Source organism: Oncorhynchus mykiss, chromosome 12 (genome assembly GCF_013265735.2).
Source record: "Oncorhynchus mykiss isolate Arlee chromosome 12, USDA_OmykA_1.1, whole genome shotgun sequence".
Classification (NCBI taxonomy): Eukaryota; Metazoa; Chordata; class Actinopteri; order Salmoniformes; family Salmonidae; genus Oncorhynchus; species Oncorhynchus mykiss.
Window position 1 is genome coordinate 78,388,973 of NC_048576.1, and position 27,154 is coordinate 78,416,126.

A 27,154-nucleotide genomic window follows, 5' to 3' on the forward strand; every position below is an offset into this window, starting at 1 on the left:
TCATCGAGTTGGCTGATTTGTTTAACATTTTTTTTGCTTACAACATGATTCCATATGTGTTATTTCATAGTTTTGATGTCTTCACTATTATTGTACAATGTAGAAAATAGTAAAATAAAGAAAAGCCCTTGAATGAGTAGGTGTGTCCAAACTGCTGACTGGTACTGTACATCATTGGTTACTACGATAAGGTTATCACACATAGTCATGTTATGGTGGAGATAAGTCTATGATTGGATACATTGCAACACCAACAAGCCATCTTGTGAAATACAGTATGAGATATACAGATTGGTCAGTGCTATCCGGGATCTTCGGGACATTCCTACCCTAAACCCTAACCTTAATCACAAAAGATGAATTAACCTAACCTTAACCATAGCCCTTACTTATCCCTAACCAACATCAAAGGTGTTCGGTTACGTCCCAATGATCCCGTATAGCACGCACCGATACAGATTATAACCTCTTCTGATGATGTGATTTCAGTAATTGTGGTGGAAGATAAGATTGATCATCTCCCCTTTCAAATTAAACATAAAAAACTGCATTATCAGATCTTTTGTATTCATCCAATGCATACCCTTGGCAGAATACTTTTTAAAAAATTACTTCGCCTCTATGACTCTAGGAGTAAAATCATGAAGGGGTATGCTTAAATTGGCAAAATAATAATTTAACATTATAACTTGAGAAAATTTTGAAAATAGCAACAAATGTTAGTTTAAAAAAATGAAAATCAAGATAGAAACAAGTTAGGTATCATATCCTTTTCCCATTTATAGATATTCATAATACACTTTTGTAGCCTACTTGACAAAACATAATTTCAGTCTTTTTATTTTTTGCAATTCGGCAATAATTGCAAACTTCAGTTCAGAGTGCAATGACTGAATGTATATACAAATCCCTTTGCCTGTTCAGGTCTACTGTACTGGAAGAACAGTCACCACGTGACATCAGCACTGGGCCTTCGGTCTGTTTTCAGTAGTCGGAGAGGAAGAAAAATGGCGGCTGCGACCGATCAGAAGCGGGACGCCAGCCATTCGTTTTGAGCTTTCTCACGTAAACTGAGACCGGGGCTTTACGGGACTACTTCTTTGGAATCTACGCAAATCAAGCTTTCTGGCGGTACCCGTTTTTCTTGTTTCTGTGAAGGCTAAATAAACGCAGAAATTGAAATTGAAAATAATAGCTTTTATATATAATGAGGGGGAAAAGAGGCAGGCCGCCCAAAACCCTGCAGATGCAGGAGCCTTCATCCGAGCCGGAGCGTGGCTTGAGACCCAGGAGGGAGTTGAGGGCAAAGGGGAGAGGTAGTGCCGAGGTCGATTTTGAGAGTCCCAAGAGGGGAAATAACTCTTCGTCTAGGGGCAGGAGGAAAGTGGGATCATCTCGCGGTAGGGGAAGAGGCAGAGGTTGTGGTGGCAGAGGTACTAGGGGCAGACGGTCAATCGCTAGATCAGTGGTTTATGATGATCATGAAAGTGATGAAGATGATGATGCTGTGAGTTTGAGATCTGAGGAGGACGAGTTGATAGAGGAAGAGACGATAACAGACGAGGAAGAAGAGGCCCTCAACGAGGAGTCAGACCCGCTTGAGGAAATACTCGAGGAGGATGATGATGATGCCAGCTACTGTACTGAAAGCAGCTTTCGGAGTCAGAGCACTCATGGCAGCACTCCGGGTAAAACCGCAATATTGCTCAAGCTGCTTAGAGAATGTTAGAAAACAATGACATTGTAACTAATTATAATTTGTCTGGGCGTATTTTCATTGGCATTAAATCTTATAGTGCAGGAAGCTGTATTGTTCAAAATGGAGAATGCACTGACTGTGTATAAAAACAGGCCTAGTTTGAGTTCAAAATTGTTGATGATGGAATGAAAGCTTTGCATTTAGCGATCTAGGCAGTGCACGAGAGCCGAATTGCACATGTTTGAATTCCGAAACATCTTTAACTAACAGTATTGTGCAAGATGTTATTATAATTGTGTTTGCTAGTTTTGGATCTGACTTGGCTATTGCAAGAGTTAGGTAGTTATAACATACCTTATCTAACGTTAGCAAGCTAGGCTAACAAGCGAATGCCTGAACCTGCTAAACAGCTGTGAATGCAGATTTATCATTTAGAAAACAATTAAAATGACGAACAGCCTTATATTAACATTCCAGAGTAGGTAACTTACACTAATAACTAGAGTGTTTCGAATTATAAAACAACCCTTGACGATGCATAATTTCCTTGCAGGGGAATAGCTACTTAGCATGTCTAGCTAGTTAAATACTTTGTGAATATAATGTGTCTATAAATTAATGAGACTTAATTAACTTTGGGGTTTTCTTTAACACACTCTTACTTATCATTAGCTTCTTATATCCAGCATAGGTTTATTTTCACAGCTGAGAAGCAGATGAGTTCTTCAAGCTAGCTAGTTAGCAATGTCATGGGCTTGTGCTCTTGTCCAGGAGGACCCAGCTAGCTTGCTAGTAATCCACATCAGCTCGAGCTAATGACAGGACAGGGTACCATGTGGCCCATTGTTTTGAAAATAAGCGCTCTCAATTTCACCAGTTGTAACTATGTGAGGATAAGAAGTTTCAGTGATGCAGCACAATAATGTTTTACATTCCCCAAAATACATAATGGGATTATTAATTTCAATGTTAAATTAATATCTGTACTATTTAATATCCATAATATGTTATAAACTTTGGAAATTAAATGCAAAAGTTATTTTTGTTTCAACACACTTTTGATGCAGATTTTCTTACACAATCAATATAAGTAACTATTTAGATTATATTAAAGTTCATTATTATTTGTGGAAAGTATAATTTGAAAGATACTGACAAACAATGTAAGAAAGATACAAAACATATCTGTAGAATAGCAGAAAAGTAATGGTTATGTTGCTGTTGCAAAACATTATCACAGTGTTGGGTTAGACCCATTTTAAGAAGTCATTTTTTACATTAAAGGGAATGTCCATTATGTTAAATTGTTGTTCTTGACTTTCTCAATTGCAATAATATAACCCCTCACAATTTTCTTGGTTCCTGGGTTTAATACCCTTGCCAACTTTGAGTTGGTGTAGTGTTTCGCCAAATCCAAGACTTGATTTGTTTTAAAGCAGACCTGACACCAATATAAAGAATCAAACATATTTCTGTGGCAGTAGATTTCAGAGACACTTGCGAACTCTCCTTTTACATGACCATGGCTAACATTTGTTCGCTTGCGTAAATACTGTCTTCAACTTGTTTCTTTGAATTTTCATTAATGTATGATTTAAGCCCTTGAGACAATGTAATTCTGCTTTGTCTGGGTTTTATGTATGATTTACAGAATGCAATTTCAGTTTTAGTCTTTAAATCACATGGATTATGGCATTCACTGCTCTCTCTCTCTCTGTCTGGCAGGGCGGAAGAGGACGCGGGTGCACTGCCCTCGCTCGCCCATCTTTGAGGAAAAGGAGATCCCTCCTCTGGAGCTGCCCAGAACCTCTGAGGACCTCATGGTGCCCAGCGAGGAACTGCTCAACGTGTCCTCCATCTACGAGGTCCTGCGCAACTTCAGCACGGTTCTGCGGCTCTCTCCCTTCCGCTTTGAGGACTTCTGTGCTGCACTGGTAGGCCAGGAGCAGTGCACGCTGATGGCAGAGACACACACAGCCCTACTAAAGGCCATCCTGCGTGAGGAGGACACCTCCAACACCACATTCGGTCCTGCTGACCTCAAGGACAGCGTCAACTCCACCCTCTACTTCATTGATGGTATGACGTGGCCCGAGGTGGTCCGTGCCTACTGCGAGAGCGACCAGGAGTACCACCATGTCCTGCCCTACCAGGAGGTGGAGGACTACCCCTATGGCCCTCTGGACAGTAAGATCAAGGTGCTGCAGTTCTTGGTGGATCAGTTCCTCACCACCAATATCGCCCGCGAGGAGTTGATGTCAGAGGGGGTGGTGCAGTATGATGACCACTGCAGGGTGTGCCACAGGTTGGGGGACCTGTTGTGCTGTGAGACCTGCTCTGCCGTCTACCACCTGGAGTGTGTGAAGCCGCCGCTGGTAGAGGTGCCGGAGGACGAATGGCAGTGTGAGATCTGCGTGGCACACAAGGTGCCCGGGGTCACAGACTGTGTGACAGAGATGCAAAAGAGCAAACCCTACATCCGCCAGGAGCCCATCGGCTACGACCGCCACCGGAGGCAATACTGGTTCCTAAACCGAAGGATAATTGTGTAAGTAATTACTGGCCCCCATCCCACCTCCCTTGTTGTGACTTCATCAATATTATGCACCATCTCAATACCATACTGGGTGATCTCACCTGAGTGATACATTGTATTTTGTGATGTAAACAGAGAGTGGATGTATGTCCTTGAGGTTCTTGAAAACAAGTTAATCGATTGCCTTCAGAATTACTTAGTTGTTTTTTCCAGTGCTGAATTGCTTGGTATAACATCAGTCATGTCTTGTGGATAGAATAATACACATTTTGTTGCTGAACACTATGTACACACAGATTGCCTGAGAGGGCTGATTTCAACTTGGAACATATATTTTTTAACTTGAATTTTAGTAGCTGGATGTTGTTGGTAATCACCCATATTCATGTAGAAGCAGCCTGGATTAAACATTTACTGCGTGTGAAAAATGTAGCTGATTTCAACGATGACTCAATCTGAAGAGTGGGATCTATCTGACAAGCTGTGGGAGGGATCATTAGTGGCGGTTTGAGACATCAGCCAGCGAGGCGAGGGTGCAGTGATTTGTTAATTGTGTCCTTAGTTAAGGTGAAACTCCTGTGCTGTGATGCCATAGCCCCCCTGAGAGTTTACTGAACTGCTGCTGGAGTATCCACTTCTTCATCATGTTGCCTCCTCCATTTGAACATATCTTCGCAATTGCTTGTAATTGGTCTCTCTTGCAAGAGGCAAACAAAAAGGAGTAAGGGCGCTGAAAAACAACATGCGCTCGAATGGAATTTAAGCTTATTGCCATTTGCATTCAGTGTTGATTTTCCTTTGAAGTTAAGATATCTTTCTCTCCGGGTTAACGATGCCTCATGCAGCATTATAGGCCATACAATGATGCCATCTCATGATCTATTCATTAAGTTCCTTGAACCTGTTTTATAAACAAACTGATTGCCAATTATATTCTATCTTATTTGTCAGAACTCTAATAATGGTTGTTGACCTGTTATTCCAGTGAGGAAGACGGGGAGCATGATAAGAAGAAGATCTGGTACTACAGCACAAAGGTCCAGCTGGGAGAGCTGATAGAGTGTCTAGACAAGGAGTACTGGGAAAACGACCTGTGTGCCGTCCTCGAGGAGATGAGAGAGGAGGTGCACACTCACATGGACATCACTGAGGACCTCACCAACAAGGCCTGCGGCAACAACAAGGCCTTCCTCACGGCAGCCAACGGTAAGGATAGACAGCCACCTGCTGGACGCTCTGAATCACTGTCTGTCACACTGAAGCATTTTTAGCTGGTCCATGGCTTCTATGCATTTTCGATATAGAAATGTCAATGACGACCCCTAGGCTACATGTTGTGTAGCTCCTGTGAGATTACATTCCAATACATCTCTGGTGAGGAGAGTACATTCTCCCTCGTGCTGAAGTATGATTAGGGTGGTTGATGTATTAGAACTGTCAGAGGGCCGCAGGTAGCCTAGCAGTTAGAGTGCTGGGTCAGTAACCGAACGGTTGCTGGTTCAAATACCTGAGACGATAAAGTGAAAAATCTGTCTGTGCTCTTGAGCAAGGCACTTAACCCTCATTTGCTCCAGGGGTGCTGTACTACTATGGCTGACCCTGTAAAACAACACATTTCACTGCGCCTGTCCTGTGTATGTGACATTTTAATAAGCATCAAACATCATAGATGTTGCTATTCCCCTTTCTTTCTCAGCCTTTTTACTTATCATGCAAACAGCGGTTTTCTTATTTCTATCGAAGGGAGAAAGTTGGTTTTAAACCAGTGTCTGTTTCTCTGTGTGGCTACTCTACTCTTCCTTGTTTGTTGTAGAGTCTTCCTTTGTTTCTGCATTTCCTGACCACTAGATCTCATAGTTTACACAAACCAAGCTTTATATGATAAGCTTGCTTGGTTCTAGTTGTACTGTTTTGGCATCAGTCTCCTCAATTGTTAGACAATGAGGACTTTCTTTGCCAGATATTCCAAAGACAAGGTAATCAATGCAGAGTCTTTTCTCTCCTGTCTCGTTCCACCTGTACCATCTGTAGTGATGAACTGGCCTTGCTGGTATTTTATCCTCTTCAGAATCCCACTGCTTCATCCTCCCTCTATGGTGACAGAGTGAAAACCTCAGTTATGAACCATTGGCAGGTGGGGAATGGAGACTGATTTCATTTTTCGTCTTCTCCTGTGACCCAGGATACTTTCACAGGCATAATGCTTTCTGCTGGCTGTCCACATCTTTTTTTGTTAGATCTATATCCCTGAATTAAGATTGGAATCTCTCTGTCTGCCTTTTATGGGGAGAGATTTTATACCATATCATCATAGAACACATTATTGATCCACCACTCTCTTGCTTTTAGTGCTCAGACAGCAATTTCATTAACGTCATCTCCGGAGTGTTGACCCACTGTTGCATTTCAGGGAACAATAGTAGAGACAGCAAATCAGGAGTGACTCACTGACATGGGTTCTAATGAGTTGTTCTTGGTTTTAGCTGCCAATGGCTAACTATATTGGTGTTTAACTGTGCTGGTGATCGTATGTGTTGTGACTTGGTTATTATTACCGGTCACAATCCGTTTCCACTCATTCTTTCACACAATTTCAAGTAGTGCTAGAAGGTGTATTAGCAATCTGCAAGATTTATATGTTTGTGTGGTTGTTCTCTGAAGGTGAGTGACTGCTTCTATGAGAACTAGGACAGGATGATATTGACACTGTTACAAGCATTATACATAGGGCCTGTTACTTTCCAATTGCAATTTTACCAGCTAGTTTTCTATTGTTTCAAAATGTGTAGGAGAGCAATTTTGGAAAGCAATTATGGTTTGACTCCATTATATATGTAATGCCATCCTGTAATAGAAAGGCATCATTTCAACAAACAGGCTAGGGCTAGTGAGCCAAACAACTCCATTCCTTTTCTTATTGTCTAGCATGGCTTCTCTGGTTGGGAATTAGCTACTTGACACATCTCCTTGTATTTTTTGTTGTTGTATTTTACCCCTTTTTTCTCCCCAATTTCGATCTTGTCTCATCGCTGCAACTCCCCCAACAGGCTTGGGGGGGCAAAGGTCGAGTTATGTGTTCTCCGAAACATGTCTCATCAAACCGCGCTTCTTAACACCCGGCCGCTTAACCCGGAAGCCAGCCGCACCAATGTGTCGGAGGAAACACTGTTCACCTGACCACCGAGGTCAGCCTGCAGGCGCCCGGCCCGCCACAAGGAGTTGCTAGAGCGCGATGAGTCTACAACATGTAGACCTGCTGATTTACATAATAATGTGGTAAACAACATGTAGACCTACTGATTTACATAATAATGTGGTAAACAACATGTAGACCTACTGATTTACATAATAATGTAGTAAACAACATGTAGACCTACTGATTTACATAATAATGTGAAAAACAACATGTAGACCTACTGATTTACATAATAATATGATAAACAACATGTAGACCTACTGATTTACATAATAATATGATAAACAACATGTAGACCTACTGATTTACATAATAATATCATAAACAACATGTAGACCTACTGATTTACATAATAATATGATAAACAACATGTAGACCTACTGATTTACATAATAATGTGGTAAACAACATGCGACCTACTGATTTACATAATAATGTGGTAAACAGCATGTAGACTTAATGATTTACATAATAATATAATAAACAACATGTAGACCTACTGATTTACATAATAATGTGGTAAACAACATGTAGACCTACTGATTTACATAATAATATCATAAACAACATGTAGACCTACTGATTTACATAATAATATCATAAACAACATGTAGACCTACTGATTTACATAATAATATCATAAACAACATGTAGACCTACTGATTTACATAATAATGTGATAAACAACATGTAGACCTACTGATTTACATAATAATATGATAAACAACATATAGACCTACTGATTTACACATAAAGCTGAAACGTAGTCTCCGGTCAAACAGACCTAGCATGGTGTGTGGGTGTTGGCCATTTGCTTATCAGCTATGTTGTTATTTGTGTAGATGAGATCCTGGAGCGTGTGCAGGGCAGGCAGGAACGGCGAGTAGCGGAGCAGGCAGAGAAGGCCACTACAGACACCACCAAGATAGAGGAAGAGACCCCCACACACTGCTCTCAACTACCAGACCACAGAGCGCTCCAAGACTCCGAGTCTAAAGAGGAGGCAAGCTCACAAGGTAAGACTGGAATTGCTCTTCTATGTGAGTTGTGTATTGCCTATGCTTTGGAGCTTTTTGCTGCTGCTGCTTCTTGGCTAGATGATGATCTTCATGCAGGTTGGCTCCTCCTCAATGTGACCATTTGTTGATTTGATTATTGGCTGTGTTTGGTAGAAAGTCTACTAAAGAGTGCTCTTGGACCATTAAAGCTAAGTCATAGCTTCCTTTGAGGATGAGAGTGTCTTGAATGGCTGCAACACGGTTACACAGTATGCCTTTCCCTATCTACTGTCTACTAATTCAATACATGGATTACTAACAGAGGGAGTGGACTCTGTTTGGCAGCCTTCACTTAGTCACCCAGTCCAGAGTAATGAGTGTAACAGAGGGGGCTCTACTCTGCCACAGTACTGCTCACCTCAGTATCACTCATTAAACTGACCGCTGTTGCTGACTTACTGAGATAAATCAGGAATAAACATATTTTGTCTTAAGTATTTTCTTACTCCTTAAAGCACTCTGCTTTTCACATCTGCTTATGTAACGTTTAAATAGCCCATTATTGTATCCCTTTATTTTTGTGGTTTTCTTTTCCAAGAATTTGTCTTTCATCCATCTTCATATGATCGAGATCTGCCTGGTTATTTTCTTCCTTCAACAGATGCATTGTGCCTTTTTGCGGGATCTTGTGCTCTTGCCATCCATTTTGTGTTCCATTGTCTTTTGTAGTGTTCAGCATGCAAGGCTGAACAGTGCTCAGGAGGCTGTAAGTGTAGTCAGTTGTTATTCTAGTCACCTTGTTCATTGCTTACATGTTCTATTTTCTCAATGCATTCATTGTGTTATCCGGATCCTGATGCGGTGCATTGTCTGGTCCACACACTGTGAACTTGTTCTCAGATAATGGCGCTTCGGCAGCAGCATCCCTGGCAGGCAGCGCCCACCACGCTAAGTCTGTCACAACCAGCCTCTTATTCTCACCCCAATTCATTGGGGAAATTGGCCTCTGTTCCTTTAGGGGAAACAAAAGGCTGGCTGCCTGCCCGAACCTTCCACCTGCTCCCTCAGCACAGTATATACAGCAGGGCCATTTTAACCCACAGCTCAGATACAATATTTTTCTTAATTTGCTTCTGCAGCCGCGTTGTGCACTGCTTGTGTTGTGTTGCACTGTGTTTTTAGCCTCATCTGTCAGCCTGGACTGCTGAAGTGCAAAGTCTTGCTCAGACTCACTGATTAAGCATTTCCCTGGTGTTATGCTAATTGTGCATTATCATTAAGGTGAGGCAGGGAAGGCATCAAGCCAAAAGCATTCTGTTTTTTACAATTGTCGTGGATTACAGGTTTTACTTTTTAAGTAGTTAATCCGTGTTTGCTCTGCATTGCCGTCATCATTTGCAATACTTTGTCAGTGTAGACAGCTAGTGCCTGGTGCTGGTGTTGACGCATGTTTTCACTCAATGGGAGCCTAAGGGGTTTGTGCTGCTCAGCTTCTCACTGTTCAATCCTCTCCTCCTCCCCAGAGGATAAGCCTGTAGACTCAGAGTCCCATGGAGAGGAGGACCCCTCTGCCCAGTGCCAGCCTACTCCCCCACCACCACACCCTGGAGACGAGAACAGCAACAGCAGCCACGTCTCAGCGCCTGGGGTCCTCAGGAGGCCTGAAGAGCCAAACCTCGCTGACAGGTCCTCTCAGTCCTCCATCACCAGCCAGGACGACACGGGTACGACGTTGCCGTACCATCCGTACACTCAGGCCTCTGGAGGCACTCTGTTACTGATGCATGCCCTGACTCATTCAACTTTCAAGGGCCTTGACTACCAAGTGACATTAGAGATACTATTTGTATCATTGAACATTGCCTCCTCTGTGCTGGTTTTTGGCCCAATTAATCATGAATCCTTTATTTATGATTGACTTCTCTCTTTTAATTCATCATCACTGATCTTAATGATGTGTTTTGTTGCTTGCAGGTGAAGGCAAGGAGATTGGGAATGGTGAGGGGTCAGCATCTGGATGGACTAACAATCGCATAGTGACTCGTCTGCGTAACCCGGAGAGTAAGCTGAGCCAGCAAAAGACCCAGGGAGATGGCAGCCCTACACCCAGGGACAGCAAGGAGGTGAGGCACCAACCAGACACTGTTAACCTTCTGTCGTCTCTGTGGAATTTCACCCACAGCCTAGTCTCTCACATTAGGAGAAGGCAGCCTTAGCAGGATCAAATGGATTGTCCTGTTATATTTTCAATCATCTAGACTGAAATCCAGTCCTCTGTTCCACATCGACTCACTTTATTACACAATGTTACACAATTCATTGAACTACCGGTAGTCTCCCAATTGCCAAATCCCTATGGATACGATGTCTCTCTTCTTAGCCATGTCTCTACTCAGCTCAGTAGAAATATCCCCTTGTGTCTCTCCATTAGACATCTCCTGCCAGCTCTGAGAGTGAAGTGGCTCTTCTGGGTACTGTGAGGAAAGACTTGACGGTGAAGGACAACCTGAACAACTTCTTCAAGCTGGGCCAGGAGGGCAAGTTCCGAGTCTACCACAACCAGTTCAGCACCAACACACTGGGCCTCAACAAGCACCAGCATCGTGAGGACCACGACAAGCGCCGCCACCTCTCCCATAAGTTCAGCCTAACCCCCGCCGGGGATTTCAAGTGGAACGGCTCCATCCACGGATCCAAGGTGCTGACCATCTCCACCCTGCGGCTCACCATCATCCAGCTGGAGACCAATGTCCCCGCCCCCTTCCTGCACCCAAACTGGGCCTCGCACAGGTACGCTCCAGAACAGACTACTTACTCTGACATAGGAAAGTGGGGTTCAGAACTGTTTCACACAATGGAGAAATGGAATATTATTGACTGATAAGGTCATGTGTGAAATCATGTTTTGCTGTATAGTGAGGTTGTGGGTTTGGGATTTTCCAGGACAAACTGGATTAAAGCGGTGCAGATGTGCAGTAAGGCTCGGGAGTTTGCCTTGGCGCTGGCCATCATGGAGTGTGCCATCAAACCAGTGGTCATGCTGCCTGTCTGGAAAGATGCGCTTGGACACACCAGGTAAGAGACATTGGTTGTGAATCAAAGGACTTAATTCATTGCTGAATTGAGTTTTGAGTCATAGCACATCGACCCAACTCATCCTGCTCTCTGCGGTCTAGTGTACAAGTGTACAATGCTAAACTGAATGAATTATATTGCTTCACTGCTCAGCTGATTATGAAGCATTCTGTTCACCTCTCTTCAGTGCAGAGGTCTGTAGTGGTGTGGGCAGTGTATGCAGAGTAGCTGACGCTTTTCCCATGAGTGAGAGGAGGTTCATTGTTGAAGATAATGGAGCCCTGACTAAACAAGCCAGAGTCACCTTGCCGTTTTGATGTATTTTTTCCACCTCCCCCCTTCAGGCTCCATCGCATGACCTCCATGGAGCGGGAGGAGAAAGAGAAGGGGAAAAAGAGAGAGAAAAAACTGGAGGATGAGGAGACTATGCAGCAGGCCACCTGGGTGAAGTACACCATCCCCATCAAACACCAGGTAAATCTGGGTTCACTTTCCTCTCAAGTCCTGTTTGGGCTTTTATGACTGCATGATGTCTGACAACATAATCATCCCATCTTTTGTATGCGATTGTGTAGTCTTTTATCTAACTGGTTCTTTCTCTCTGTGTGTAAGGTGTGGAAGCAGAAGGGGGAGGAGTACAGAGTAACTGGGTACGGGGGCTGGAGCTGGGTCAGTAAGACTCACGTCCATCGCTTTGTTCCCAGGCTACCAGGGAACACCAACGTCAACTACCGCAAAGCACTCGAAGGTAAGTGTTTCTTCTGTACACGTCTTATCTCTGTCTTATCTCACTGATGATGATCAAGGCCACTCAAGCTGAAAATTTGGCTCCAGCATGCCTCAGTATAAATTAGGTGCTTCATGTGTTTTCATTTTAATCTCTCTACAGCAGCTAAAACTGGCAAAGAAAATGCAACATCCTGCCCGAACAAACGAAAATGTTTGCCCAAAGCACCAACGAGCTCGGAAACCCAGGCAAAAGGAGAGTCTACTCCAATTACTGGAGAAAAAGACCAGGAGGAAACCTCCACCATGGAGCCATCTGGGAGCACTTCACCAGGAGAGGGGCAGACTCTGAAAGAGAAGGAAGAGAAAAATATCACCGACGTGGAGGAGAAGAAAGATGATCAGGTGGAGGAGAAGACTGAGGATAAGATGGATGTTGACCCCAGTCCACCAGACACCTGTCTCAGTGAGGAAAAAGGTACAATGATATTAGTTTTCATCAATAAACAGAGAGGGTCTCCTGCTGTTTATCTGAATAAGACATTTTTATTAGATGACATTTGGTATTTTCCCCATTCTTGCTATGATTGGCTGTGTTCTATATTTATCTGGTACTTAGCAGTTGTCTTTCAGGTCTCACATTTTTTGGCTAATATCATTCATGGAGTTCTCTCTCTCGCTTTTAGGTATAGTGGACAGCAAATGCCCCTCGTCACTGACTGACCCTGCTGTGAAGGAGGAGCCCGGGGAGGAAGAAGAACCTAAGCAGGAGGACTCTGAGGCCAAGCCACCTGTCCGCCCCTTCAACTGGGATGTGGTGAACGTCAGCGAGGGCTTCCAGCTCCGTACGGCCTACAAGAAGAAGGTGAAGACGTCCAAGCTCGACGGGCTGCTGGAGCGCAGAGTGAAACAGTTCACCCTGGAGGAGAAGCAGAGGCTAGAGCGCCTCAAACAGCAGTCAGCCCTGGCCAAACACACAGTCTCCAAGGAGAAAGTTAACACAGGGACTCCCACCACCATCAAGGCTTCTACAGCAGACAAGTTAGCAGTGACACCGTGCACAAGTCTGAAAGCTGAGGGACAAGCAGACTCAGTAGTTAAAGACACAATTGTTAAAAGGCTTGACTTTGACCAGGAGCAGCCAGTGAAATCCCAGCCTTCAGGAGAGACAGATAATCTGGACGTCAGATTAGGCTCCACCTGTAAACCCCAGGCAGCAGGAGCCACAGGCCCCATCCTCAACACCACAGGGTTGGCCAACCATGAGAGCAGCGTTCAGGGAAATGGTGGGGATGCGTTATCTCAAACAGAGCTGAATGGAGGCTCCCAGAAAAGCATAGACCTCAACAACAAAGTCAATTTGACATCTCTAGAACCGGCTTTAGGTGCCCTCAAACCTCCCAGAGCAGAAGTGACGATAGCAGGAGAAAACGGTAGGAAGCATGGTTATGAGGAGACAGAGCAAGGTAATGGACAGAGGGAGATAGAAAGCAAACCACATTTAGAGCAGGTGAATGGGAAAGACGCTGTTGACACCAAGACTCCTGTAGACTCAAAGATGCACTTAAACCTGGCCAAGGTCATGGACACCAAGGTCATGCTCCAGACGTTAGAGGGTGAGATCAAAACACTGCCAGTGAAGGAGCCTGTAAAATCCATTATGAACGGTACTCTCTCTCAGGACGGGTTAAAGGTCAACAACACTGTGTTAGCCACCAGCCCAGCCTTGGCGGACGTAGAGAGAAGGGTTTTGGTGTCCGAGCCTGACTATCTGCCACCTCAGAAGGTTGCCAGACTAGAGAATAATGGCGACAGGGTGGCAGACTCCGTCACGTCGTCACTGTTAGGGCCGCCCACTGGTGTTCCCACAGTAAGCAACAGCACCAAGTCTGAGCCAATGGAGATTGGGCAGACGGCATCCAATAAGATCACCCCGTTTCCTATCCCCACTGCAGAGGAGTCCAGCTTGAGTAACAACACCACAGTGAACAGCAGTAGCAGTACTGGGGTGCTGAAGACCATCACCCAAGTCACCACAACCACTACTACCACCATGTCAACAGAGTCTCGCACGGTGCAGATAGCTGAGGTCTCCAGCAGCACTAAGCCTGCAGTGATGCCTGCTGCAGAGAGCAGTGCTGTATCCACCCTCACCACCATGACCAAGACCACCGTCACCAGGGTCAGCTCCCCGACCCTCGGGGCCACTGTCTCCGAGGAGACCAAGACTGTTGTCACTGCAATGTTGACAGATGCCAAATCTGGCCCCTCAGGCTCTTCAGTCACCTCCATGACGGTCAGTAAGGAGTACTCCACCAGAGACCGTGTCCGGCTGCTAAAGTTCTCCCGCTCCAAGAAGACCCGCTCTGGCACGGCCCTCCCCTCTTACCGCAAGTTTGTCACCAAGAGTAGCAAGAAGAGCATCTTTGTACTGCCTAATGATGACCTGAAGAAGCTGGCGAGGAGAGGGGGCATCAGAGAGGTACCTATCTTCAACTACAACGCCAAGCCAGCTCTGGACATCTGGCCTTATCCCTCCCCCAGACCCACCTTTGGAATCACGTGGAGGTTAGTCACGTAGTTGACCCTTAGCCATTAGGCTGCCATTCACGCAGTGGACCACCTCATATGCTGTGCACTGAAATGAAAACAAAGAAAGACAACAATGCTTTGGCTAAAACCATTGAGAACATGGAACCATGTACATTTGTCCATATAGCTGTTTGGTTAAAGGTTGTTTTGATAACACTCACTGACGTGGGTCTCCTATGCAGATACCGTCTCCAGACTGTGAAGTCTCTGGCGGGGGTCAGTCTGATGCTGCGGCTGCTCTGGGCCTGCCTGAGGTGGGATGACATGGCTGTCAAGCCCTCCCCTGCTGTAGGAACCACCCGCACAGGTGAGTGCACAGCAATCCTACCCTCCTCTCCCTCTCTCTGCCCTCATCCTTCCTGTCTCTCAATTTGAAGATGAGTTACCATTTCAAACAAACATATTTCCTTTCTGCTTTCCCCAGAATCCTCGGAGACGGCGATCACCACAACAGAGATCATCAAGCGGCGAGATGTGGGGCCGCACGGCATCCGGTCTGAATACTGCATCAGGAAGATCATCTGCCCAATTGGCGTTACCGAAGCTCCCAAAGGTAAAATGATGAAACTGCATCCCAAATTCTCTTAGGATCACGCTGTCACAATCCTATAGTGGTCTCATGAATCTTTGCTCAGCTTGTTCCTCACCTCTTCTAGTGTTCTCTCTCAAGTACCTGAGTAGGCAAATCCTTTGCAATGTAAGTGAAAATATGGAGTTTAAGTAAGTTGTTTATCCCACAATAGAAAGAGTGACATTAATTGACAGATGTCGTTTTCCCCTTTACCTCATCCTTTTTCTGTCCTCCTGGGTAGAAACTCCCACTCCCCAGAGGAAAGGCCTGCGCTCCAGCGCTCTGAGGCCAAAGAAGCCTGAGCCGGCCAAGCAGACTGGACCCATAATCTTAGAGACGTGGGTGGCCGAGGAGGAGCTGGAGATCTGGGAGATCAGAGCCTTTTCAGAAAGGTGAGCAGGTGGACTGTCCTTGTTGCTGGGGCTGGAGAGAATAAGCTGCTGTAGTGCTTGATATTATGTGACCTTTGAACCTTTACTTCCCTCAAGATGTCTTGTTGTAACCCTGCCCAGGTCTGTTGTGTTGTCTTGTTGTTATTGGATGTAGTATGACTAACTGGCTTGTCCTCTTGTGGTCCCAGGGTAGAGAGGGAGAAGGCCCAGGCTGCAGACCAGGCTAAGGTTAGTAGAACGCTGAAGACAGCAGAGGAGGCCAAGGCCCAATTGGAGGCTCAGCTAAAGCACCAGAGATTGGCTGCTCAGCAGGTGGGAAGATCAGACAAGTTTCCACCTTGCACTATGGTGACACCTAGCCTCCCTACAATCCACCCCCCCCTCAGCCCAAACCTGGGGGGGCACAAACACTAAACACTGGGAGCTGGGACATTTCAAGGGCCTCTGTTTGGTTTGGTTTTGATCTGAATAATTGTCCTTTTTAACCATGTGCAATTACAATTGGAAGTTGGAAGTTATGTTATGTATTATTCAGATGAGACATGTTCACTCTGTACTCACTCTTTTACTCCGGGCTCCACTTTACAATGAGTTTGGTGTTTCCATGTGGTTTAGCATAGATTTAGCATCTGAACCTTTGCGTTGTAGAAACGGTTGGAGCAACAGAAGCCTGGTGCCACCACCTCCACCCCCACCAGCACCCCTACAACCTCAGCCTCTGGCACTCCGGCATCCCTGACCAACCAGGTCACACCGGGGACTAAACTGGTCCTGGCCACTAAGCTGGGGACACCTGTCACATTCCAGCAGAACAAGAACTTCCATCAGTCGTTTGCTTCCTGGGTCAAGCAGGGCCAGGGTAGTCCAGGTGAGTTTGGCGATGACTAGCTGCTCATACAAAATCATGGCGGTGGCTACTGTGGGGGTGTGTTTTAAGTTGATAGTGATTCTTGGTAGCAGTGTTGAAATATAATTTTTCATATTTCCATGTTTTTGGTCAGAAGGCGTTTTCATTCCCCATTCGCTTTTTAATGGTGGCCATTGAGGTTCACTTGTGGATGTCAAATTGTTACAACAGATAATCTTAGGGTTTGGATTCAATTTTTTAATTTGACCTATTTTGATAGATATTTATGGTATGTTGAATCCCCTTAATGGCCAGTGGTGTCCACTTCCTGTATCTGAAACCCAGTCAAGTGTGGGGCTGGGAAAGGGAATTCTAAAAACATTTAGAATCACTTTTGACTCCTAGAAAAAAGTTTCAGGCTCATAATCAGTTAATCAGTCCAAAAAGCATTATGCAATGGCTTTGTTTGAATCGAAGCTGGGGGGAAAACACCCCTTAGTGGACACCACTGCTATACACCCTGGCTGTTGTGGTTGCACTTGCACACGGTGTGTGACTGCAGGTGGGGTGTGTCTTGCAGTCTCCACTTGCTCACGGGCCACCGTGGCCAACAACATGGTCACCACCTCTGGACAAACGTTCCAGATCTCTGCCAGCCCGGTGACCATGGCTGGCCAGGTCATCACCGCCAAGCTACCCATCCCGGCCAACAGCAAGATTGTTACGGTCAACATGCCAACCACACAAGGAGGTATGGATAACCTTGCCGTCTGTATGGTTTTAGCCGGCATGACCGCATTGACAAGGCCTACCCCCACTCAGCAGGCCTACCCCCACTCAGCCAAACCATGAACCATCTCACCCCAGTGGAACCTTTGAGGGGCTTTGAGGTGTTGCTTTTGGTTTGAGTGTGCTGGCTGCCCTAATACGTAGAAAAAAATGCCACTGATTTATACCAGAACATTCCAGGAAGGAGGACCCCTGGGATGCCCTGTCTGTCTCGCTCAGTAATAGACACAGTAATGGCTGTCCTGTCTGTCAGATTATTGATCCAATGGAAGCTTCCTTACAGTATCTTGGCTGCGTCCCAGACAGTCTCAACACAAAGGACCTGTTCTGCTTGATCCATACAGTCTGTCCAGGTCATCTGCAAGAGGGGCAGGTGACATTTCTCCCACTGATGGCTGTATTTCTTTGACAAACTGAATTCCTAGTTCCATGAGCGTTTAACAAGGGCGTTTGATTTGTTGTAAATCTCATTATTGAGGTTCAACACCCTACTGTTGATCTACTTGTGGTGAATTCATATTGCTTAACACAGTCCCTCTCCGTCACAGGTATGGTGCAAGTCCAGCAGAATGTCCTGGGCATTATTCCATCCAGTACTCCAGGCAACCAGCGGACCTACTCCTCATTCCAGAACCGCAACGCCACCATCAACATCAGACCCAACACCTCCACCTCAACCACCACTCAGCCGGTAGAGAATAGACATCCTAACAGAGCTATCCCTCTCTCTCTCTCACATATTATTGCTTTCTTTTTCCCTCTTATGCTCTCCCCTGCTCTTTCTTTGAGTTATAATCTTAATTGGAATGTGGTGAAATTAGCATAATCATGTGTACTGTATCATTTATTTGTGTTTTGTTTCTTTGGCCCAGGTCATTGCCACCGGAGCCCAGATCCGTCCGGGCATGTCGGTGATCCGATCGCCCCTGCAGCAGGGCACCACCATGGGCAAAACCATCATCAGAACCCCCTTGATGATGCAACAAGGTATTCTACCAGCCAGTAGGTCTCTCCTCTGCCGCCTCCCAACCCGTGGCTGCATGGCTCTGCTCACTCCTCAGCATGCACATTAGACAGTCAGCGACATTGCTTTGTGTTGATATGTTTATACGTATTCATTTTATTCAGATGGATACTATATTTAGAACTGTATTGGTAGTCCTCCGATGTTAACTTTATGTATGACCTCCAGTCAATTCATTCATGATAAGTCACCTGATTTGTTTTGGGACTGTCCCATGCACTTTTCTTATTTAAGGCTACTTGTGTGTCCGTTTGTCTGCCTCACTGTCTGTCCTCTAGGCCAGCAGCAGGTGGTGACTCAGATCATCCGGGGCCAACCTGTCTCCACAGCAGTTTCCAGTGCCAGCCCTGTGCAGACCAGTGCAGGCCAGAGGATGCTGGGTGCTGCCCCGTCCCCCCGTCCTGTCACCCCTGCCCCCGGGCAGTCCCCATCACCATCCACCCCCCAAGGCGGCCGACCACAGCAGGGCCAGGTCAAACTCACCCTGGCCCAGCTCACCCAGCTAACGCAGGGGGCACAGGTGAGGAGCCACCTACTCTCTTTAACACCTACTTTCACACATACTCTCACACTCCTGTTGGATATATTCTCTGTGTGTTTTTATGTCTGACTGTGTGTGTCTGTGTGTTCCAGGGAGGGAACCAGGGTCTCACAGTAGTAATCCAGGGACAGGGACAGACCACAGGCCAACTGCAGGTCATCCCCCAGGGGGTGACAGTCATCCCAGGGCCTGGGCAGCAGCTCATGCAGGCTGCCATGCCCAACGGCCAGGTGCAGCGCTTCCTCTTCACCCCAGGGGCATCAGTCCCCACCCCCACAACCACGGCCAGTACTGCTGTCACCCCCGTCACAGCCCCCACAACAACACCCTCAGTGCCAGGTATGAGGCCAGGCCACTTCAACAAGCATCGTACACAAGGCTTTGCAGAGTTGTGAATTAGAATGTTGGTCTCTAGTTTGTGTAGATGTGTTAATACTGTGCTGCTGTCTCCTCTCTCTCCTCCATGCAGCGCTGTCTCAGCCTCCGGTTCAGACTCCCGCCACCTCTCAAGCACCGGCACCACCAGTCCAGCCCCCTCAACAGGCTATCGCTCCTGTCCAGCCCCCTCAACAGGCTCCTGTCCAGCCCCCTCAACAGGCTCCTGTCCAGCCCCCTCAACAGGCTATCGCTCCTGTCCAGCCCCCTCAACAGGCTATCGCTCCTGTCCAGCCCCCTCAACAGGCTATCGCTCCAGTCCAGCCCCCTCAACAGGCTATCGCTCCAGTCCAGACCCCTCAACAGGCTATCGCTCCAGTCCAGCCCCCTCAACAGGCTATCGCTCCAGTCCAGCCCCCTCAACAGGCTATCGCTCCAGTCCAGCCCCCTCAACAGGCTATCGCTCCAGTCCAGCCCCCTCAACAGGCTATCGCTCCAGTCCAGCCCCCTCAACAGGCTATCGCTCCAGTCCAGCCCCCTCAACAGGCTATCGCTCCAGTCCAGCCCCCTCAACAGGCTATCGCTCCAGTCCAGCCCCCTCAACAGGCTATCGCTCCAGTCCAGCCCCCTCAACAGCCTATCACTCCTGTCCAGCCCCCTGCCCTCGCTCCTGCCCCCCCTCCAGTGTCCACACATCAGACTCAACCCCCTCAGACTCAAGTCCACATCCCCCTCCAGTCCCGCACTGCATTACCCATCCAGCAGATAGCCCAGATCCCAACCTCTCCACAACAGGTCCATATGAAGACTATTTCGGTCTCCCCCTCTATCACCCAGGCCCATGCTCAACTCCAACCCCAGGTTACGGCTCAGATCAGGCCCCAGCAGCAGCTGCAGCTCCACCACCAACACCAGCTGATCACAGTGCCGGGGCTGCAGCAGCAGGTCCAGGTGCTGGGCACCATCCAGACCCATGTGGCGGCCCAGCTCCAGGCCCAGCAGGGTGGGGTGTTGCCCCAGCAGATCAAGCTGCAGCTGCCTATCCAGATCCAGCAGGCAGGAGGCCAGGTGCAGGCCCACCAGATCCAGAACGTGGTGACCATCCAGACAGCCAGTGTGCAGGACCACCTGCAGAGGATCCAGCAGCTCAGAGAGCAGCAACAGAAGAAGAAGCAGCAGGAGGCCAAAAGGGAGCAGAGCCTGCAAGCCTCCAGTCCCAGCGACATCATCCAGAAACAGGTGGTGATGAAGCAGAATGCTGTGATAGAAAATCTGAAACAGAGGAAGACCATGACTCCAGCAGAGCGGGAGGAGAACCAGAGGTATGGCTGTCATTATTCACAGACATGACCCTTACATAACAGCATTAATATGAATTACAGTAAATTTTTTATCTATTTGTCAGTTCCAAAACCTTATTATGCTTAATCCTACCAACAATCTCCAACTATTTTGTGTTAGTTGTATTTTGTCTGATTCCATGATGAGTCTGACAAGCCCTCCCTTCCTCTAACCCCTGCTGAGCAGAATAATCGTCTGCAACCAGGTTATGAAGTTCATCCTGGACAAGATCGACAAGGACGAGAAGCAGGCGGCTAAGAAGAGGAAGAAGGAGGAGTCTGTGGAGCAGAAACGCAGCAAGCAGAATGCCACCAAGCTCTCGGCTCTGCTCTTCAAGCACAAAGAGCAGCTCAAGGCTGAGATCCTGAAGAAGAGGGCTCTACTGGACAAGGAGCTGCAGCTGGAGGTTCAGGTCAGTGCCATAGTCACCTCTGCATCATAGGCCACTGTATTGTAGTGCTCCAGGAGGGTGTAGAAGTGTGATATTGGATGTGTTGCGGCCACTGCCCAGGAATTCCTTACATTGTGATACCAACTGTCAACCATTCTCTCTCGCTCTCTCTCGCTCCCCTTCCTTTCCTCTATGTCCTCTCAGGAGGAGCTGAGGAGGGACATCAGCAGGCTGAGGAAGGAGAAGGAGAAGGCCCAAGCTGCAGCCTCTCAGGCAGCCGCTGCTGCAGCCGCAGCCCAGGTGGTCTTATCCCTCTCCCCCACCATGGCCTCGCTCTCCTCCGCCCACAAACGCAAGAGGGACGACGAGAGGGACTCGTCCTCCGCCAAGCCCAAGAAGAAGAAGATGATATCCACTACCTCAAAGGATCACAAGAAGGAAGTCAAGCTGTACTGTGTCTGTAAAACGCCCTATGACGAGGCCAAGTAAGATATGGATGCACCATATCGGGTTCCCATTGAAACACTGAACATGTAACTGAACTGTAGCATGTATGTCAAAGACGTTGAACTTAAGTCCACATGGTTTCAGGTTCTACATTGGGTGCGACCTGTGCTCCAACTGGTTCCACGGTGCGTGTGTAGGCATCACGGAGAAGGAGGCCAAGAAGATGGACGACTACGTCTGTAATGGCTGCAAGCAGGGCCAGGACTCACAGGACTCAGAGGGCACCACGGAGGAGCTGTACTGCATCTGCCGGACGCCATATGATGAAACACAGTATGATAACACAATACTAATAAGGTTATAGCTTGGGTGAACTGAATGTTATAGGTCCAAATATCCCTGACCTGTACTTCCCATGTCTTTTCTCCCAGGTTCTACATTGGCTGCGACCGTTGCCAGAACTGGTACCACGGGCGCTGTGTAGGCATTCTGCAGAGTGAGGCCACCCACATAGACGAGTACGTGTGCCCGCAGTGTCAATCCACGGAGGACGCCATGACCGTCCTCACACCGTTAACCGACAAGGACTACGAGGGTTTAAGAAGAATCCTGCGCTCCTTACAGGTATGAAAGCCTGTGGCCTGTGTCTCTACTGATAATGCATTTGATATGGATATGGCCAGAGTTGGGAGTCACATCATGTACCCTGTCTTGAATAAATGAAACAACGTTGCATTGCAGGCCCAGTGTTCTGGTCTGGGGCACTACATTCTCAACATCTTCAGTATACCTCACTGTTGTAAATCTAGTGAAACATCTATTGTTCTGTTAACAGGCTCACAAAATGGCGTGGCCGTTCCTTGAACCAGTAGATCCCAACGATGCTCCTGATTATTATGGCGTTATAAAGGAACCGATGGGTAAGGGCAAGGGCAGATCTCTAAATCACTGTAATGTCATTGACTGTCGCTATTATTTCTGTTTTGGAGAGAAACATTAACCTTGAATGTGTTGGAAAGTAGACACAATGTGTACTGGCTAGTGTTTATGTTGATTGTTTAGAAAATATAATAATTGACCAACACATTTACCTTTGGTCACCCTTCTCTATGTTTCATCCCCAGACCTCTCCACAATGGAAGACAGATTACAGAAACGGTATTACAACAAGCTCACTGAGTTTGTGGCGGACATGACCAAAGTCTTTGACAACTGCCGCTACTACAACCCCAACGACTCCCCCTTCTTTCAGTGTGCCGAAGTTCTGGAGTCATTCTTTGTACAGAAGCTCAAAGGTTTCAAAGCTAGCAGGTAAGTTTAGAGCTCTCATGACACCCAAAGCTCTTCAGAGGCCCTGTCATTAATTATCCTGTTAGAAAAGACTCCCTCCGTCATGCTCCTCTGCTTCCATGGTCTCATCTGACATTAGGGCATGGGTAATGGCTTGGCAGTCATATAATGTTCATGACACTCCATGTGACTTTGAATCTGCTTTTGAGAATTTCCCAAGAACACCCTTTTTAAAATATTTTATTTTTCATTAAACCATGCATCTGTGTCATGCTAGTTTGCCTCATGCGCTCTCTGGGCATGTCCGTTTGTGTTGTAGTAGCCTGACTTTGGCTGTGGTCTTCCCCACAGACCTGGCTGTGGTTTGTGGGCTGCTTGGTAGAGGGATGCAGAGTCTTACCAAAGCCTACAGGGCTGACTTCAGCTCAGACATCCTCCCTGCAATAGTTTTCAGTAGAGCTTCATTAATGTTTGCTCCATCTCTGTGTCATGCATCACCTTGCATTTGTGTCTCTTTCACCTGTACCGCATGCATTTGATTTATGCCACTCATTCTCTCTTTCTTGCAGATTGTGATGTCATAAGTCTGACGTTATAGCTGGAGTCTGAGCTGGATGCTGGGGTCTCTAGTAGTGAATCATGGAACTTGCTGTTTCATAAACAGTGGAAATTCTGTGTGATTATTGTCAGATTTAAAGAAATAAACACACAAACACAAGTGTTCTATCAGTGAAACAAACCATGCTTAAATGTACATTTGCAAGTATAGAAGCCAAATTCCAAAGATGCCTTCCTGTGACAATCACAAAATGGCAGCCATGTTGACACTTACAAATCACGTTTTGAAGGGATATGCTTTTTCTCTATTATTTTGGTAATTTTACCATTTCAAATTGTATCAATCATCAGCAAGATAAGTGTCAGGGAAGCTTTTACTTAGAAATGTTTAATGTTTATTTATAGTTATTCTTGGAGAGGGAGATATAAAAACAACATTTGGGACCACATATGTAAAGCTGTATATTTTATTATTATATATTTATCAAATTAGGTTCATCTCTTCCTCATGGCCTTCTTTCTGCTAATTTAAATATCATGGAATTTGTAATGAATGGGCATGATTTTAATATGGTGCACAGGTATGTAGGTCAATTTTAGCTTAACTACTGGTTGATTTATTATTTGGATGTTTTACATTTTGTGGTTAAAACAATAAGATGAATATTGTATGGTTAAAACAAAGAGAGCCTATGGTCAGAGGAATTTATATAGACTTAAAATAATAAATAAAATGTTACAGCTTAACTAAATTGGACCCCATGCCTTACTGCATGAAGGTACCTCGGGATGTAGACGTGTAGCACCATTTTTATTGACTAAGTCATTCCCAATGAATTAGACCAACATGGCTGCTCTATCTCCTTCCTGACCCCATGGCATCCATTTTTTGTATCACTGTATTGTTTTTTGTTCATGTCAGTATGTTTAAACTATTCATAAACATTTTTAAAGGTTCTCAACTGTTCCCCTTTTCCACATTCTATAGGTCTCATAACAACAAACTACAGACTTCGACCTCTTAGTATATACCACATATTTGAACAACAAAAAAATGCACTCTGCGAGAATGGGGATAAATTCTGAACAATTAATCCATGTTGGGACCTGGCTCCTGTGCTTTGTGACCTCCTCTCCCTCCTCCTGGCCCCACTACGCAGCCCCCAAAGGAAGACTCTCCCTGTAAGACCAGCAGCGCTGCTCCCACAGAACTGTCAGGTGGAGCTGCTGCCTGCCCACCTCTGCCACATGGACATTTGACAAGGAGTTAAAATGGAGGGTTTGAATAAAGGCATTTCTGAAAAAGGTTACCTTGAAGAAAATACTTTCTTTGGAGATCTCACGTTTCCTTGTTCCTTCTTCTTTATTTGATTCTTTGATACCCCATCTAGCCAGTTAAAGAAATTAAGAAAAGCTTACGCTTCCATGGCCATGCCCATAACAAAACAAAAAAACATTTGACGCCTGTTTGAACGTTGAAAAATGTTGAGCTGAGTTGCACTCAGTGTATCAGATTGCACAGTGCACTTATGTGTGTGTCTCCCCTTTCAATCACTTTATTAGAGGTGGCGTGAAAGATATATCTCATTGGGAAGTACTTGCTTGATTTTGGACCTTCTAGCTTTCTGGACACTAACAGTTTGAGTTTGTCAAGCTATGCTGAAATGAATAAAGTATTTGGTATTAATTGCCCAGCAGTAATGACACTGCTAAGGATAAAAACACAATGTATTTGAAGGTATCCTGCCCTGTTTGTAAAACTTGTCAGATTTAGACTTTTTGTTTTTGTATTACAGCTGAAGAGATTGATGTATATGAAACATAATAAATGGAGAAGACTGAGCTCTCTTCCACTACTGAAAGTGTTGGCATATGTTTTTGTGAAATAAATTGCTCTAGCTATATGGAAATATTTTTTCCCTTCAGCATTTACAGTCCATTCAAAGTATTCAGACCCCCTTGATGTTTCCACATTACAGCCGTATTCTAAAATTGATTCAATAGTTTTTCCCCCTCGACACACAATACGCCATAATGACAAGGTAAAAACAGATTTTGAGGAATTTTAACAAATGTTTAAAGAAAAATATTAAAATAATAATCCCTGTTTACATAAGTACTCAGACCCTTTACTCAGTCATTTTTGAAGCACCTTTTGGCAGCGATTTCAACCTCGTCTTCTTGAGTATGACGCTACTAGCTTGACACACCTGTATTTGGGGAGTTTCTGTAGATCCTCAAGCTCTGTCAGGTTGGATGGGGAGCGTCGCTGCACAGCTATTTTCAGGTCTCTCCAGAGATGTTCGATCGGGTTCAAGTCCGGGCTCTGGCAGGGCCACTCAAGGACATTCAGAGCCACTCCTGCGTTGTCTTGTCTGTGTGCTTCGAGTCGTCCAGTTGGAAGGTGAACCTTCGCCTCAGTCTAAGAACCTGCTCCAGAGCACTCAGTACTTCATCAAGGATCTCTCTGTACTTTGCTCTTTTCATCTCCCCCTCAATCCTGACTAGTCTCCCAGTCCCTGCCGCTGAAAAACATCCCCACAGTATGATGCTGCCACCACCATGCTTCACCGTAGGGATGGTACCAGGTTTCCTCCAGACGTGACGCTTGGCATTCAGGGAAAAGAGTTCAATCTTGGTTTCATCACACCAGAGAATATTGTTTCTCATGGGCAGAGTCCCTTAGGTGCTCTTTGGCAAACTCCAAGCAGTCTGTCATGTGCCTTTTACTGAGGAGTGGCTTCCGTCTGGCCACTCTACCATAAATGCTCTCCATCCAACCTCACTGAGCTCGAGCTGTTTTGCAAGGAGGAATGGGAAAAAATGTCAGTCTCTCGATGTGCAAAACTGATAGAGACATACCCCAAGCGACTTACTTATCTTGTTGTGACTTGTTATCGCAGCAAAAGGTGGCGCTACAAAGTATTAACTTAAGGGGGCTGAATAATTTTGCACGCCCAATTTTTCAGTTTTTGATTTGTTAAAAAAGTTTGAAATATCCAATAAATGTCGTTCCACTTCATGATTGTGTCCCACTTGTTGTTGATTCTTCACAAAAAAAATACAGTTTTATATCTTTATGTTTGAAGCCTGAAATGTGGCAAAAGGTCGCAAAGTTCAAGGGGCCGAATACTTTCGCAAGGCACTGTATTTCACCTTTATTTAACCAGGTAGGCTAGCTGAGAACAAGTTCTCATTTACAACTGCGACCTGGTCAAGATAAAGCATAGCAGTGTGAACAGACAACAACACAGTTACACATGGAGTAAACAATAAACAAGTCAATAACACAGTAGGAAAAAAAAGAGTATATATGTAACAGATGTGAAACGGCTAGCTTAGTTAGCGTGGGCGCTAAATAGCGTTTCAATCAGTGACGTCACTTGCTCTGAGACCTTGAAGTAGTAGTTCCCCTTGCTCTGCAAGGGCCGCGGCTTTTGTGGCGCGATGGGTAACGATGCTTCGAGGGTGACTGTTGATGTGTGCAGAAGGTCCCTAGTTCGCGCCCGGGTATGGGCGAGGGGACGGTTTAAATTTGTACTTACATTGATGCTGTTGACCCGGATTGCTGCAGAAAAAGGAGGATGTAACAGATGTGAAACGGCTAGCTTAGGCGCTAAATAGCGTTTCAATCAGTGACGTCACTTGCTCTGAGACCTTGAAGCCGCGGCTCTGCAAGGGCCGCGGCTTTTGTGACGGTCTAAATTACATTGTGTGCAAAAGGCATTTGAGGTAGGCGAATAATTACAATTTTGCAGATTGGAGT

General features: G+C 45.9%; 1 protein-coding gene across 9 annotated transcripts; it reads left to right on the forward strand.

The window, feature by feature from the left end:
• The first annotated feature begins 962 nt into the window (after positions 1–962).
• Positions 963–25,298, forward strand: LOC110538976 (nucleosome-remodeling factor subunit BPTF). Of its 9 annotated transcripts, none has more exons than XR_005035148.1 (31): positions 963–1,688; positions 3,425–4,247; positions 5,221–5,441; positions 8,274–8,447; positions 9,953–10,153; positions 10,404–10,552; positions 10,861–11,219; positions 11,373–11,504; positions 11,849–11,978; positions 12,117–12,252; positions 12,394–12,708; positions 12,917–14,798; positions 15,005–15,129; positions 15,247–15,375; positions 15,635–15,785; positions 15,974–16,097; positions 16,434–16,653; positions 17,213–17,383; positions 17,970–18,112; positions 18,294–18,423; positions 18,724–18,965; positions 19,079–19,325; positions 19,456–20,683; positions 20,889–21,114; positions 21,298–21,578; positions 21,685–21,873; positions 21,972–22,164; positions 22,376–22,460; positions 22,665–22,851; positions 23,400–23,506; positions 24,377–25,298. XR_005035148.1 is itself a non-coding variant. In XM_036938598.1 (31 exons), exons 1-31 carry the CDS (start codon positions 1,208–1,210, stop codon positions 24,411–24,413), a joined length of 9,051 nt encoding a protein of 3,016 aa, XP_036794493.1. In that variant the 5' UTR covers positions 963–1,207; the 3' UTR covers positions 24,414–25,298. The 9 variants fall into 9 exon arrangements, 8 of the variants coding, with proteins under 8 accessions (XP_036794493.1, XP_036794492.1, XP_036794489.1 ...); XM_036938598.1 differs by lacking the exon at positions 23,400–23,506 and having other exon boundaries at positions 19,456–19,937; positions 19,998–20,683; XM_036938597.1 differs by lacking the exon at positions 23,400–23,506 and having other exon boundaries at positions 12,917–13,493; positions 13,533–14,798.
• Positions 25,299–27,154: the final 1,856 nt, after the last annotated feature.

What these genes read in the sequence shown, in the direction of transcription:
- LOC110538976 (XM_036938594.1), top strand. Translation starts at nt 1,208, where the DNA reads ATGAGGGGGAAAAGAGGCAGGCCGCCCAAAACCCTGCAGATGCAGGAG. An exon ending in CACCCAGGGACAGCAAGGAG is followed by an intron (nt 10,553 to 10,860) that starts GTGAGGCACCAA and finishes TCTCTCCATTAG; the next exon opens with ACATCTCCTGCCAGCTCTGA. An exon ending in CCTCAACCACCACTCAGCCG is followed by an intron (nt 18,113 to 18,293) that starts GTAGAGAATAGA and finishes TCTTTGGCCCAG; the next exon opens with GTCATTGCCACCGGAGCCCA.